The sequence below is a fragment of the Sorex fumeus genome, unplaced genomic scaffold (assembly GCF_029834395.1).
Source record: "Sorex fumeus unplaced genomic scaffold, SorFum_2.1 ptg000044l, whole genome shotgun sequence".
Classification (NCBI taxonomy): Eukaryota; Metazoa; Chordata; class Mammalia; order Eulipotyphla; family Soricidae; genus Sorex; species Sorex fumeus.
The window spans coordinates 62942262-62957617 of record NW_026606101.1 but is presented as its reverse complement, the minus strand read 5'-3'; the positions used below and the strand labels follow the sequence as shown (position 1 = coordinate 62957617).

The 15356-nt window shown below is 40.4% G+C and overlaps 1 protein-coding gene across 1 annotated transcript in view; it reads left to right on the top strand.

Moving 5' to 3' along the window:
- Positions 1 to 15356, top strand: part of PAK2 (p21 (RAC1) activated kinase 2) — a 70492-nt gene that overhangs the window by 21502 nt on the left and 33634 nt on the right. Inside the window, exon 2 of the mRNA XM_056121414.1 lies at positions 14093 to 14301. Within this exon, the coding sequence (XP_055977389.1) occupies positions 14112 to 14301 (190 nt within the window). The 5' untranslated portion in view covers positions 14093 to 14111. The remainder of the gene's footprint in view (positions 1 to 14092; positions 14302 to 15356) is intronic.

Sequence of the window (15356 nt, the reverse complement as noted above, 5' to 3'; positions counted from 1 at the left end):
GGCTTTACTTCTGGCTCTGTGCTCACCATCCCCCTGCCATGCTCCAGACATGGCAGGCACTTTTTTCTTTCTCTCTTTCTCTTTCCTTTTGAGCATTATGGTTTATGATACAGGTACTGAAAGCTTATCATGTTTATCCCTTTACCTACTTTTGGCACTTAGTTCTTGTCCAGAGTGATCATTTCCAGCTATCACTGTCATTGGAACTGCATTAATACTAACCTAAATATGCTTTGGGTTGTGAGAATTTAAATAATCATACATTTAACAGTACATTTGTGAATCATTTGTTATTACCTTTGTGTTAAGAACATTGTAAAATAATGTCAGATAGACACAGAATTAATGAAAGTGTTTCTTGCCAGCATGAATATTTTACAACCTTGTCCAAGAGATGAAAGATTAAAAGCCAAGTGATTAAAGCTCAGAGAAATATGTCATATGGACATTGGATCAAAGAAGAGCAGAAAGGTTATTGTGATGCAGTATTGACAAATCTGTCATCTGGGATGCTAGGGAAAGCTGTCTGTAGCAGGGTGTTAACTTTACTACAAACCCATCTGAAGAGGAGACTGGGCGAGGCTTCCCCACAAGTCTGTAAAATAGATCCAAGTACCTGGAAGACAACCCGAGCCAGGAACCAACTTGGCCTTGTCTCTCCAGTGCCCTCTACTGTTAAGTATTAAGTGGTGCCAGCTGGCAAAGGAAAAATACTTAAAGGTCCCAGATCCATTTTCAGAGCAGGCAGAGGGATGGATTTAGAACTGAGAGATGTTACACATGAACTGGCATGGGACTAGTGTTAATGCTGTAGATGTTCAGAAGAGGAGTTGAAAGTCTATAATGTTATTACAGTAAAGACAGTACTATTGACAGAGCTCCTATAAAATGAGCATGTTTGGTTTTTCTAATGAAAGGTTTTTTCTCATTATGAAAGCAGGTGTGTTTATTTCCTAAAAAATTAAAATAGTTTTGTTCTGTTTTCTATATTCTAAAAAGAAAGGAAAAGAACTGTTTTATTACCTTTATAGAGTGTGTGTCATTGCATCAGAAAATACCACTAGGTGGTGGGTATAACAGGAAGAGAAGATATCTTTTTTACGAAAACACAAAAGGGGGATTGACTTTGCTAGAAATAGAAACTTGCTTGTTTCTTGTCTTTGGTTTTATCCTGTATCATCACGGTCATCATGGTCCTCCCGTTGTTCATCAATTTGCTCGAGCGGGCCCAGTAACGTCTCCATCATGAGACTTGTTGTTACTGTGTTTGGCATATCGAGTACGTCACGGGTAGCTTGCCAGGCTTTGCCGTGCGGGCGAGATACTCTTGGTAGCTTGCTGGGCTCTCCGAGAGGGGCGGAGGAATCGAACTCGGGTCGGCCATGTTGGCTGCGTGTAAGGCAAATGCCCTACCCGCTGTGCTATCGCTCCAGCTCTTACCCTGCATATATTTTTTAAATTTAATTTTATTCTTATAAAGTGATTCACAATATTTGATTACATTTAGTATTCGAACACCAATCCCACCACTATTTTATCTTGCAACCACATTTTGGATGTTTCTATACTGAATCCCAACCCCTGCCCCAAAGCAGGACCAAAATAATTTATTTTGTATTGTTTGTTATGAATAATTTGCTAAAAATTTATCCAAAAAAGGTTTCTAAGAGGAAATTGTGTGAAAATGGTTGTATTTCCAAATGGCCAAAAGGCACATGAAGAAATGCTCTGCACGCTAATCATCAGGGAGATGCAAATCAAAACAACAAGGAGATATCATCTCACACCACAGAGACTGGCACACATCAAAAAGATCAAGAACAACAGTGCTGGTGCAGATGTAGGGAGAAAAGGAGTCTTTTTCATTGTTGGTGGGAGTGCCGACTGGTCCAGCCTTTTTGGAAAGCAATATGTGCATCATAAAGACCTCATCTTAAAAACCTAGAAATTGAATTTCCATGTGACCCAGCAATACCACTTCTGGGAATATATTTCAAGGGTGCAAAAAAAGCACAGTAGAAATGACATCTGCACCTGTATGTTTATTGCAGCACTGTTGTCACAGTAGCCAGACTCTGGAAACAACCCTAGTGCCAGAGAACAGATGACTGGTTAAAGAAACTTGGAATACTGTGCAGTTGTTAGGAAAGATGAAGTCATGAAATTTGCTCATGGATGGTAGATGAGCAGAAGTGGATGGTCATCATGCTAAGTGAAATGAGAAAGAGAGGGACAGACATAGAATGACTGCACTCGTTTGTGGAGTATAAAATAACATAATACGAGACTAATAAACACCCAAGGACAGTAGAGACAAGGGACAGGAAGATTGTTCCATGGTTGGAAACCTGCCTTATGAACTGGGAAAGAAGGCAACTGGGATAGAGAAGGGAGATCACTAAGTCAATGATGATTGGAGGGATCTCTCACTATGGGAGATGTGTGCTGAAAGTAGATAAAGGACCAAGCATGATGGCTTCTCATTATGTTATTGCTGACCATAATGCCCATAAGTAGAGAGAAAGAGAAAAACTCTTTGTCGTAGAGGCAGGGGTAGGGATGGGAGGGAGGGAGGATAGGGATACAGGGGACATTGATGGTGGATGTACACTGGTGGAGGGTTGAGTGTTTGATCATTGTATGACTGAAACTCAGACATGAAAGCTTTGTAAGTGTAGCTCAGGGTGGTTCAATTAAAAAAAAGATGATGGGGGGCATTAAGCCCTTCTATAAGAGATTACTATCTTGTTAAAGGTTGAGCCTTATGTGCTTTTATATATATCTGTAAAAATGTATTTCCCTCTGAGTTTGGTTGCCTTCTACATTAAACCCCATCAAATGTGGTGCGTTACTCTTGGAATGTTACTGGTGTGAGGTATGAGATGGTGGTCACGCAGTCCAGGAATACATTCACTCGTGGAAGAGTGACTGTGAGCATAATGGCAGTTGAGTTCTGGAGGTTTTTGGCTGCTGAGGATGGGTCCTTGGGGCAGGGCGGGGAACCCCCCCCCCCAATGTTGCCTTGATTGACTATATATTTTTTTGTTTTGGTTTATTTTGGGGTTTTATCCCATAACTGGCTATTCTCAGGGCTTACTCCTGCTCTGTGTTCAGGATCACTCCTGGAAGGACTTTGAAATGTTCTTCCAGTAGCTTTCATAGCTGTGTTTTATTAGGTTTTTTCCAGTTGGTTTGATTTGGGGGTTCAGGGCCATTCCTAGAATTCTCAGTTGGGCCAACTAGTTGAATACTAGGTCCTGAGAATGCAGTGCTGGGGACTGTCGGGAACATGCCCTGTGGTGCCCAGGGACATTCTTCAGGGCCTCACCCAACAGTGCTGGTCAGAGCATATGGTGCCAGAGTCAGGCACAGCCATGACACCATCTCTCTGCCTGGCCTCTAGTTTCATTTTTAAAGGACTAGATATTAGTATTTCAGAGTGACCACCTTCCTCTCCCAGTGTGAGCAGTTGTGTAGAAAGGATTAGAATAGTGCCAACCAGTTGAAACTGATTGCAATGATGAAAATGGTCTTTGTCTTTGCTCTCCAGTTTGGTAGACACTAACCATTTGTGACTGTTGAGCACGTGAAAGAGTCAGTGTGACTAAGGAACTAAGTTTAATTATTTTATATTTATGTAGCAATATATGTCTAATAAGGCCACTCATATCGGTGAACATATATTTCATAAGGTAAAAATGATGTTAAAAAACCCTCAGGATGACTTTTAGAGCAAATTCCCATTCAGGCAGGGTTAACTTGTTTACAATAACACTATATGTCCTCAAAATATCTTAATTTGATACTGGAATTTTTTTTTCATATTACTGATATAATTCCTAATATTTTACCAAAATCCAATTTTGGGGGCTCTTCCAGGCAATGCTGTTATCTTGCTTGGAAGATAATTTAGCTTTTTTATTACAGAAAAAGTCACCATACCTGTCAATACTTGGCTGGTTGGCAGGTAGCTCAATGTTAGTGAATACAGTGAACCCTGCAGTATCAGGTTCTGCCAGAGCTAACCTGGCAAGGCTCAGGAAACTATGTGGTGCTGGAGGTCAGACCAGTCAGGTGCATTCAAGGTTTGTGCCCTAAAACCTGCATTATCTCTCCAGTCTCTGAAAATCCACTTTTAAGGTGTTTTGAAAATGCATATAATCTCTAGAATATGTTTCAATGTAACTACTTACACATCTAATCTTGGTTCGTTTTAGTAAACTTTGTTTACTTAGCACAGACTGTATGCTTGGAATACACTGATAAGTGGGGCATGATTGCTGTTGTTAATAGCTCAGGCTAGCTGGGATTAAAGGAGGGAGAAAAGGGAATCTGGGCAGAGAGTACGGCAGGCAAGGTGCAGACCCTGGTTTGATTCCTGGCACCACGTATGGTTCAAGATCCACTAGGAATGATTCTTGAGCACAGAGCTGGGAGTAAGCCTTGAGCACTACTGGGTATGAGTTCCATCTTCCCCCTCAAAAATAAAACTTTCCTCACATTTGGATGCCAGGGATTGAATCGAGGACCTCATGTATTTAAGTCCTGCACACTCAGCCCTTTCAGCTGAGCCACATCCCTAGCCAAAAATAAACATCGTTCTTGGGGCTGGGAGAGACAGTACAGTGGGTAGTGCGCTTGCCTTGCACACTGCCAATCTGGGTTCAATCCCCAGCATCCCGTGTAGTGATTTCTGAGTCCAGAGCCAGGAGTAAGAACTGAGCACCACTGGGTGTGTCCCTCCTTCAAATAAAAACAAACAAAAAAATAGTGCTAAAAGAATTTACATTCTATTTATGGTTTATTCTATAAGTTTTTTTTTTTTGGAAAGACATGAAAATCTAGTTTTTTAGTACAGAAGTAGCAGCAGGAATCAATCTTGTGTTTGAGATTACTCCAAATCCTCTTGCTTTGGATGCACTGATATATGACCCAGCAATTCTGCTCCTGTAATATACATTCCAGACCCAGAGCACAATGCAGAGAAAACATTTGCATGCCCATGTTCATTGCAGCAAAAATAGCAAAAATTATGGAAAAAGATCCAAATGCCTAGAAACAGAGGCTTTTGGATTTTTCACAAACTGGATAAAGAAACTATGGTACATATACACAGTTGAATATTACTCAGCCATAAGAAAAGTCATGTGGGTGGATCTAGAGATTATCAATAGCATTGCACTGTAGCACTGTCTTCCTGTTGTTCATCAATATGCTCGAGTGGGCACCAGTAACATCTTCATTGTGACACTTGTTCCTGTTTTTGGCATATTGAATACACCACTGGGAGCTTGCCAGGCTTTGCCGTGCAGGCGGGATACTCAGTAGCTTGCTGGGCTCTCTGAGAGGGACAGAGGAATCGAACCAGGCAGGGTTGACTGCGTGCAAGGCAAACGCTCTACCCACTGTGCTATTGCTCTGCCCGGGAGATTATCCATATTGAGTGAAATCAGTCAGAAGGAGAGGAGCAGACTCAAAATGATCCTCTCACGCAGGATATAAAGAAATGTCAAATGGGGAATATCAAATGTCCAATTGGTAATAGAAGCGAAGAGCAGGAGCACTATTCTTCAGTAGGAAGCTTGGCACTGGGGCAGGGGTGAGAGGAATAAGTTAGGGAAGGTAACGCTGGGACACTGGGGGAGGAGAAGATATTTGTGCCTGCCACTGTGGCAGGCTGGGGGGTGGGAAGGAAATGGGACATTGGTGGAAGGTAGTTGGGTACTGGTGAAGGGATTTGTGTTGCAACAATATATGCCTGAAACAATCATAAAACGCTTTGTAACTTTATAATTCACTGTGATTCAATTAAAACATCTTTTTCAAAAACAGACTTTTGGATCCATTAACACAGGAACTCTTATTCTGAGATTGATAGAGAATCTCTTGAATCTCTGTAGTAGTGGCAATAATGTATCCTAAAATGTTCAGCCTAATGCTTAGATAAACCGAATTTGTGAAAAATAAAGGTAAATTCCAGTTTTTACTTCCGAGAGAAATTTTAAGTCCTTTTTTTCATTCCTTCAACAGACTTTGTTTATCCAGAACCCATTGCAGATAATGGGAGTTATGCCAAAAGTTCTCTGCCATGGAACATAGCTTGCCCTGATTCAAAAAAAAGTAATGAGCTAGTGGAGCAGCCTGTCCAGTAACTGCACTCCACAATCTTATCTGCGTGGCTCCGCTTCACTGGTTATCTACTTTCCATGTGAGAAAGTTCTGTCCTTTACCTCATTTACCAAGTCACAGGCTCTTTCACAAATCATTTTGAGTTACTACAAGTATGGTCTCTTGCCCCGTAACTCATGCATTCATTCAACAGACATTTCTTGATTGCCTCCTGTTTCAGATTTTCTGGAATCATTGAAAGGTGGGGAAGTATGGGATAGGCAGAGACAGTTTAGAATTTACATGCCCCCCTCCACTCTCTCTTTCGTTTTGGAGGTGACATTACGTTTAAGATAGTTGCAGCCTATATCTATACCTATATCTATATTAAGCTGGAGTGTTGGTGTTTTCACTGCCCGCTGATCTGGGTCCCTTGCATCCCTTATGGTTCCCTGAGCACTGCCAGGTATGATTCCTGAGTGCAAAGCCAGGAGTAACTCCTGAGTACTGCTGAGTATGGCCCATTCTGCCCCCCCCCCAAAAAAAACACCATAAAGAGAAAAGCTAAAATATACCATAGAGATTTGGAATGTATGTTACTGACATATAACCTAATCCAAGACAAAATTGGCAGTTCTACTATGACTATTTTTGTTTTGGAGCAATGATCAGGACTAGTCCTGGTGGTGTTCTGGAGACCATATGTGCTGTTGTTAACAGCTCAGCTGGGGACTTAATAGGGGTCTGCTGCATGCAAAGCAAGCACTTTAATAAATCCTATTCTATCACAGGGTTAAACTTTGGGTTTTTTTTTTTTTTTGCTTTTTGGGTCACACTCGGTGATACACCGAGGTTACTCCTGGCTCTGCATTCAGGAATCACCCTGGTCGTGCTCAGGGGACCATCTGGGACACTGGGAATAGAACCCGGGTAGGCCACGTGCAAGGCAAACGCCCTACCCGCTGTGCTATTGCTCCAGCCCCTCACTGGGTTAAACTTTGAAAGACTGCTTTATGCTCACCACTTTTTTTACGTCAATGCTGCTAACTGAAAATCTTGATTAGTAAAACAGTTTTTAATTTAGGGGCATACCTAGCAATGTTAGGGATGGAACATGGGGTTGGAGATTGAACTCAGGCCATTATGCTTTTTCACTTGATCCATCTCCCTGGTCCCTATAAATGTTTTTTATAGGTTAGGGATGTAGTGGTAAAGTGGTAGAGGCCCCAGTGAGGGTAGATGCTTGCCTTGCACATGGCTAACCTGGGTTTGATTATCCCTGGCACTCCATATGATTCACCAAACCCCACGCAGAGCGACCCCTTAATGATGAGCCAGGAATAAGCCCTGAATACTGCCAGGTGTGGCTCCACCTCAGCTACAAACAAACAAAACAGTACATTCAGACAATTCTTAACTTCCTCTTCCCCAGCGCTGTATAGCACTGTCCTCCCGTTGTTCATCGATTTGCTCGAGTGGGCACAAGTAACATCTCCATTGTGAGACTTGGTACTGGTTTTGGCATATCGAATATGTCAGGTTAGCTTGCCAGGTTCAACTCCTCCGCCCCTCTCAGAGATCCTGGCAAGCTACTGAGAGTATAGCGCCCGCGTCCTCCCCAGCATTTAATGTTATTAGCTGTATATTAAACTCCATGTACTAAGGACACACAGCATAAATGAAACAAATCACAAACAAAAAGAAAGTGGACTGCCCAGGGGCTGGAGTGATAGTATAGTGAGTAAGGTGTTTGCCTTGCACGCAGTCAACTCAGGTTCCATCCCCGGCATCCCGTATGGTCCCCCAAGCACGGCCAGGAGTAATTCCTGAGTGCAGAACCACTGAGTATTGCTGGGTATGACCCAAAAAGAAAAGGGGGGGAAAGTGTATTGCCCAGAGTTGTTCATTTACTGGGGAGGTTCAGGGGGAGACAAGTTTTTTTTATTGGGAATCTTTTATTGGGGCACCAGGCAGGAGAACCGGTTCTTAGAGGAAGGCTTCCACTGTCCAAGGATGGTGGGGGTGGAGTAGAGGCGGGATTGGTCAGGGAAGAGACCACACAGTAGAGATAGGGAGAGGAGGTCATTCTGGACCAGAATAGGTGCTGAAAGATGGTAAAGGTGATATGCTTGAGACCTTGTCAGTAAGTGTTATATAACCATGGTGCCAAAAAGATAAAAGTGCCTGCTGTTAAGGCAAACTAAAGAACAGGAGGGAAACTGGAGATACCGTGATGGAGGGAATTGGACACTGGTGAAAAGGGTAGGCGTTGGATCATTGTAAACCTGAAACCCAATCATGGATAACTTTGTAATTCATGTGAGTCAATAAAAATATTAAAAACAAGCCCCCTAAAACCAAAAAAATACTATACATCAATATCTTAGGACATGACTAAAATGACTAAAGCAATCTTAAAAGGAAATTTTAGATCTTAAAAGGAAATTTTGTTTTTTATGTATTCAGAAAATAATTCTTTTTATAACAAAATTATAGAACGAGAAAAATAGTAAAATAATTTTTTCAAAAACAGAAATAGGGGCCAGAGAAATAGTAGAATAGGTAAGGCCCTAGCCTGCATGTCACCAACCCAAATTCGATCCTTGACATCCCATATGGTCCGTCAAAGCAGGAGTGATTCCTGAGTGCAGAGCCAGTAGTAACCCTGCAGGGCGTGGCCCCAAATCAAAAACAAAAGCAGAAATAACCCAAAAAACAAGAGAAAAAATTAAGTGGCTTGAAAAACATATATATATATATATATATATATATACACATGAACATATATAGGAGTGATCTGTAGTGGTGCTTTATTGAACTCAACATGCCAGTTATGTGCTAAAAGTGTGCACACATTTATGTATAACTGCACACTCATTCATGTGTATATGTGTATAGATATCTTTAGGTGCCAGAGAGCAAACCAGGGCCGGCAACATTCAGGGCAAGTACCTTAAACCCTGTACTTACTTTCTAGCCCCTTGAAATTGTTTCCTTCCTAAAAGGCTTTCAGTTTTTCTTTTTAAATTTTAAATTTTTTTTGGAGCTTTACTAAACTTGGTAGACAAAAGTGATAGTTCACTAAATGTTAATAGCATTTTTTGTGTTGTATTGTCTCAGAATAGCTTTAGGTCTTATGAAATTGTAATACTGTATATTGATTGTTAAGAAACTTCTGGTAACACAAAGTTAAATATTAAACATTAATAGTTTTAAAATTAATATTATGCTAAATTTAACATATATAACATACACATTTAAATTCCCATAACTCAATAATGGCTCTGCCTATATTACCGAAATATAGACATCACAGTATTGTGTAGTACTTCTAAATGGTAAAAGGAAAGGAAATGGCATGTTGAATTCAAAATAATGCTTCTGCCAGACTGTATCCAATTAATACGAGTATTTGAGAAAAGTTTTAAACATACTGGATTTGAAAAGAATTATATTCAGGGATACCTAAATTTAAAATATTAGATTAGAAAAGATCATTTTTCTCCTACATATAAGATTTTGTGCCGAACAATAGCGCAGTGGGTAGGGCGTTTGCTTGTACGACCCGGGTTAGATTCCTCCATCCCGGCAAGCTACCAAGAGTATCCCGCCTGCATGGCAAAGCCTGGCAGCTCCCCATGGCGTATTCGATATGCCAAAAACAGTAACATCAAGTCTCACAATGGAGACGTTACTGAGATTTGCCCGCTCAAGCAAATTGATGAACGGGAGGACAGTGCTACAGTGCTATAGTGCTCTATATAAGATTTTATGCTATACAGTATCACTTTGTTAATATTTCTTCTTCTGATTTAAAATCACTGATATAATTATGTTAAAAAAATTCTTAGCCAAGAAACTGGCAATGTTATAAATTAATATCTGCAAAGGGAAGTTTTGGGGTTTTTTTGGGGGATGTGTGAGAGTGGGATACGTGCAGCAATAGTCAGGGCTTAACTCCTGTGAGTAAAGTTCTGTGCTAGGAATTACTCCTGGTGATGCTTGGGTCCTACAGTATGGGATGTGAAGGATCAAATGCAAGTTGGGGGCTTTCTGTTTCTAAGAGTGCTGCCAGCAGAGCCACAGTCAGTCAGCCTTTGCAGTGTGTTTGTTTTGGACCACAGCTCAGACAGAGTTCTCCAGATTAGTCTGTTCAGTGCTCAGAGGAACATGCTTCACCCTTCACTGTGGCAGGCAGTGCTCTCTCACCGGGCCACACCCCAGCCAGTCTGGGATTTTTTATAGACTAAAAGATGGAATTAAACCACACACACATTTTCTAGTGTGAATTTCTCGAAGTGTCTAACTTTTCCTCCCCTCTAACGGCCAGGTTAAAATACTTAAAATTTTTTTGTTGTTGCTTTCTGAAGGGCCTTTATTCCTGTTCTACTTTTTTTTTAAAAGGAAATTTCTAGTTAATTCAGGGTTTTTTTGGAGGGTAGGGGACCCATACCCAGTGGTTCCCAGGACTTGATCTTGGCTCTGTGCTGAGGGATCACTACTCATCAGATTCATGATACCATATGAGGTGCCAGGGATTGAACTCAGGTCTTGAAACTATCATATGGGTTGTTGGGGATCAAACCCAGGTGGGCAGCATGCAGGGCAAGCACTCTACCCGCTGTACTCTTGATCTGTCCCCCTGTTTTAAATGTCATTAAATTTTATATTTGATCTCATTATGGTGATAATTATGCTTTAGCTGTCTTCAGTAAAACTTTCAAAGAAATTCTGTGCTAATAGGTTCTCCCTGTATCTGATATAAACAGTGTGGTTTAGAAAGTTGTTCATAATGATTTATTATGGTCACCATTCCAACACCCATCCCATACTCCAGCTCCTTAAATCTTTTTTGTTTTCCTTTTTTTTTTTTTTTTTTTTTTTTTGGCTTTTGTGGCCACACCTAACGGTACTTAGGGCTCTGTGCTTAGGGATCACTCCATGATGTTCAGGGAATCATATGTGGTGTAAGACAGACGTCTTCTGTACTCTCTCTGGCACCTGGTTTTACTCTTATATAGATTATAGCCTTCAATTTCTAGTGTTTATGGTGGAGGGACTTCCTGTTAGATTTTTCAATTAAAATTTTTTTCAATTAAATAGTTCGGAGTTTTATCACCAGTATCCTGTAACAGCAGAGTGGAAGCACAAGCTGGAGAGATGAGCTTGGTGGCTAATAAACACAGGCTTTGTACCCAGGAATGTCCCAGATGCTGCCAGGAACAGCCCCATGCACAGACCTGGTGGGAAGCAGCCTCTGAGTCCTATGGGGTGTGGCCAAGAAATACTGAAGTGAAAGCTTAAGGGCTCTAGTGATTTTAGCTGACACTCCCTCTGGAAGAACTGGAGAAGTAAATTGCTTGCTCTCTGCTTGAGTTTCACTTTCCTTTGGGGCTCTGTGGAAACATTCCTTTGATATTAACTAGCTTATCTATGCATTTTTAAACGCTTAGTATATTACCCAGGTTTTTAAGTTTGAAGCAGCATTTTTCTTATTATTTACAAGCTCATGGTTCTATTTTCTTTATCTCTTACCCCCTTATTCCCTTCTTTCTGACTCTGCTTTTGATACAGTCTTTTCCACCAAGTAAATGCGTTTCTTGTGGTTTATGAGCTTTTCATTTACTATGAATATTCTCCATTTAGTTTTGAGATCCTTATTGGTGTTTTTGTTCAAGGCACTTGATGCTTTGTTTCTGATGCTTTGTTTCTGTTTATTTTGGAAGGATGGGGAAGGCCACTTTGTAGTCTTAACGAGAGATTGTTGGAAATGTATTATAATACAAATAGTGCTGTATTATTACATGTGTATGGCACTGAAGATCTAAGGTTTGTTTTTATATATAATGAAAATAAGATTGAGCTTTGAAAATAATATTTTTTCCTAGTTTTTATATTTAAAGAACCATAGTTGATCCACACAGATTTTAATAAATATAGTAATCTCTACTAGTTGGACTCACTGATCCCAAATACCACTCCTTTTTTCATTTGTATAATTAGCTTCCCTTAGTCTCCTTCAGTAGACAATTGAAGAATTGTTTGTGTTTGAGTTGTGTCACAATTAAACAATGGGCCTGTTAAAAGAGTACAGTGTGTTTGGGGCATGCTTTTTGTTCGCCTACTTGTTTTTCACTGAAAAGTAGCAAAAAGTGTTTGAATGGATTTTGGGAAAAGTATTGGTGGAACTGAACATAGATAAATAAATCAGTGTTTTTCACTTACATGAGTTGTTTATATATGGTTTCTGATTAATATATAAGATGTATACAGTCTTGTCTTTTTTTATTTTGTCCTTTTTAAGCATTTTATAATGGCCATAGTTTCAGTGCACAAAAACAGAATTACTCCATTCTATGGATATGGATTGAGACAAAGGTTATAACTTTATGGTTGCTAGGAGAAAAGTCTGAATCTTTCCAAATCTGTGTCTGTGTATGCATGGTATTTATTAGTGAAATGATGGCAGGTGATCTAGGGTATGGTACTAGAAACCAATAAGTATTTAATAGAGTTTCCCAAACTCATTTGGCCTAATACCTCCTTTTGAGGAAAAACAAAACAAAACAAAACAAAACGTGTCCTCCTGGAAGTCTACCTTCTTTGAGCAAACAAAGTAGAAAGCACCTCTCAGTTGCAATGGTGATGAAGACCATATCACCCAATTTAGGCATACTCATCTAATATATGCAAAAATCTCTCCTAAATGTGATAGGATATGGTAGATAGCAGAGTTGTACATTGGTAGTAGTAATAATCTTTGCTAATTTCTTGAAATTTGGGCCAAGAAAGACACCTAAAATAACAATTAGTGATGCACAATTGTGAGTCATTACCAAGAAAGATATAGTAATATAATTACTTTTACAGAGACTGAGACTAAGAATTGTTAGTAAGTTTGAATTCTTTTGTTTTTGCTATGAAAGAAACTTCTCACATCTTGACTCTATGTTGTGTATAACACTTCTTTGATCCTTTGATCGCATCCCCATTTCTTCTCTCTTTTTCTGACCTGCCAGGGATTGTACCCAGGACCTGACACATGTTTTGGGCATAGACTGTCACTGGGCCACATTCCTCAGTCCGCATTTCTTCCTTTGACACCAGTTCAATTTCACTGTAGGTAGTCTTACTTCCACACAAGTAAGGGGAAAGTTTTTTTTTCACACCTTTACCAACCTAAGCCGCAGAAGTTTTTTTTTCTTTTCCTCCTTTGCCTTTTCACATTCTTCCTCTGTGTAGGTTGAAAAAATACCTTTTATTATGGTATATAAAAGATAGAGTGCTAATGACACTCTTTTCAAGGAGATCAAAAGTTGTAAGATGTAGAGTAAGATTAGGTATCTGTTTAACTCAATTCTTACTGGTGTGTGTCCAAATTCTTAGCTAACCATTTGTTAACATCATTGGGGTGGTCATTTATATTAATGACCAGTATACTTACAAGTATTCTTATTAACCTTTTCATATTTTGTAATTTTACTCTAAATTGATAGTATATTTTAGAATTCCCAAATGGGGAAATGATTATTACTGTGTTGTGCTTGTTTGCACTACTGTTTTTCCTTTGGGGCCACACCTGGTAGTAATCAGGGCTTATTCCTAGCTCTGTACTCAAATATCACTCCTGACAGAGCTCTGGGAACCATATGGGGTACTAAGGTCAGTTGAACCTGGGTCTGCTGCGTGCAAGGGAAGTGTCCTCCCGCTATACTGTACTCTCTGGCCTTTATCTTGTACTACTTTTCATTTTATTTATTTATTTTGGTTTTTGGGTCACATCCAGTGGTGCACAGGGGTTACTCCTGGCTCATGCACTCAGGAATTCTCCCAGCGGTGCTCAGGGAACCATATGGGATGCTGGGAATCGAACCAGGATCGGCTGCGTGCAAGGCAAACGCCCTACCCACTGTGCTATTGCTCCATCCCTTGTACTACTTTTTAATCCTATTGTTTTATCTGCCCTTTTTCTTATCTATTTCAGACCATACATAATTTGAATCATGTCTGATAACGGAGAACTGGAAGACAAACCTCCAGCACCTCCTGTGCGAATGAGCAGTACCATTTTTAGCACTGGAGGCAAAGATCCTTTGTCAGCCAATCACAGTTTGAAGCCTTTGCCCTCTGTTCCAGAGGAAAAAAAGTCGTCCAGGAATAAAATCATCTCTATATTCTCAGGCACAGAAAAAGGTAAGTAGTTCCTGTGGCTTCAAGAGTCCATTAATGTCACTGTCACTGTCACTGTCCTCCAGTTGTTCATCGATTTGCTTGAATGGGCCCAGTAACATCTCCGTTGTGACAATTGTTACTGTGTTTGGCATATCGAATATGTCACGGGTAGCTTGCCAGGCTTTGCTGTGCTCTCCGAGAGGGGCAGAGGAATCAAACTCGGGTCGGCCATTGTTGGCCACGTGCAAGGCAAACGCCCTACCTGCTGTGCTACTCGTTAATATGTATTTTTTTTAATTATAGCATAATAAGTATCATTTATGGCGAAGGTAAAAAACAGCTAAGAAAATGATTCCTGTTACAGAATCATTATTAGGAAGGTTCATTTTAATAACGAAAAAGAGTTAAGCTTAAGTTGTTGCTCACTGTATTTGTTGTGTATTGAGAATTTCTATACTTATTGTCTTAATTTTTAAGACTTAAACCATAATTTATGGGTTCCCAACATTAATCATATTTGTGACACAGAGAAAGATGTCTCTTATAACATTGCTAATTTAGAGTCTAAAGTTACCTCGCTGAAATCTCTGAAGTCAAATTTAAAGATATGTATCTCGGGGGGAAAGGTTGCTCTCCCTCCGCCTGCTCTCCCTACGCAGGTTGATGGCCACCATCCTCCAGAGGCCATTGGACAGTCAGTATTGGGCCCTCAGTGATGAGACACGCGGGGCCTCACTGGATGGGAGTGGAGCTGGCCTTTTCCTCCCCATCCCAACGAGACCCTGAGTCGCTGCCCATGAACGGCCTTTCTGGCTCCTGTTCAAGCTGCTTAATGGCCATGATCCAAGAGACTCAGGAACAAATCTTTGGACCCAGCAGGTTTTGGCAGAAATCCCTCCAGATTTATTGTTAAAATTTCGGAATTTTAAAATTGCGCGGCCACTACTGCAGCCACGCGACATCATGTGTTATTCATAACCAGCAATAGAAAACAACTTGTCTACTGTTGCCTTTTCAGCAGATCTGAGTGTTGGGGTAAAATCCCAAATAATAATGGTGGGTCTGATGTCAAAATA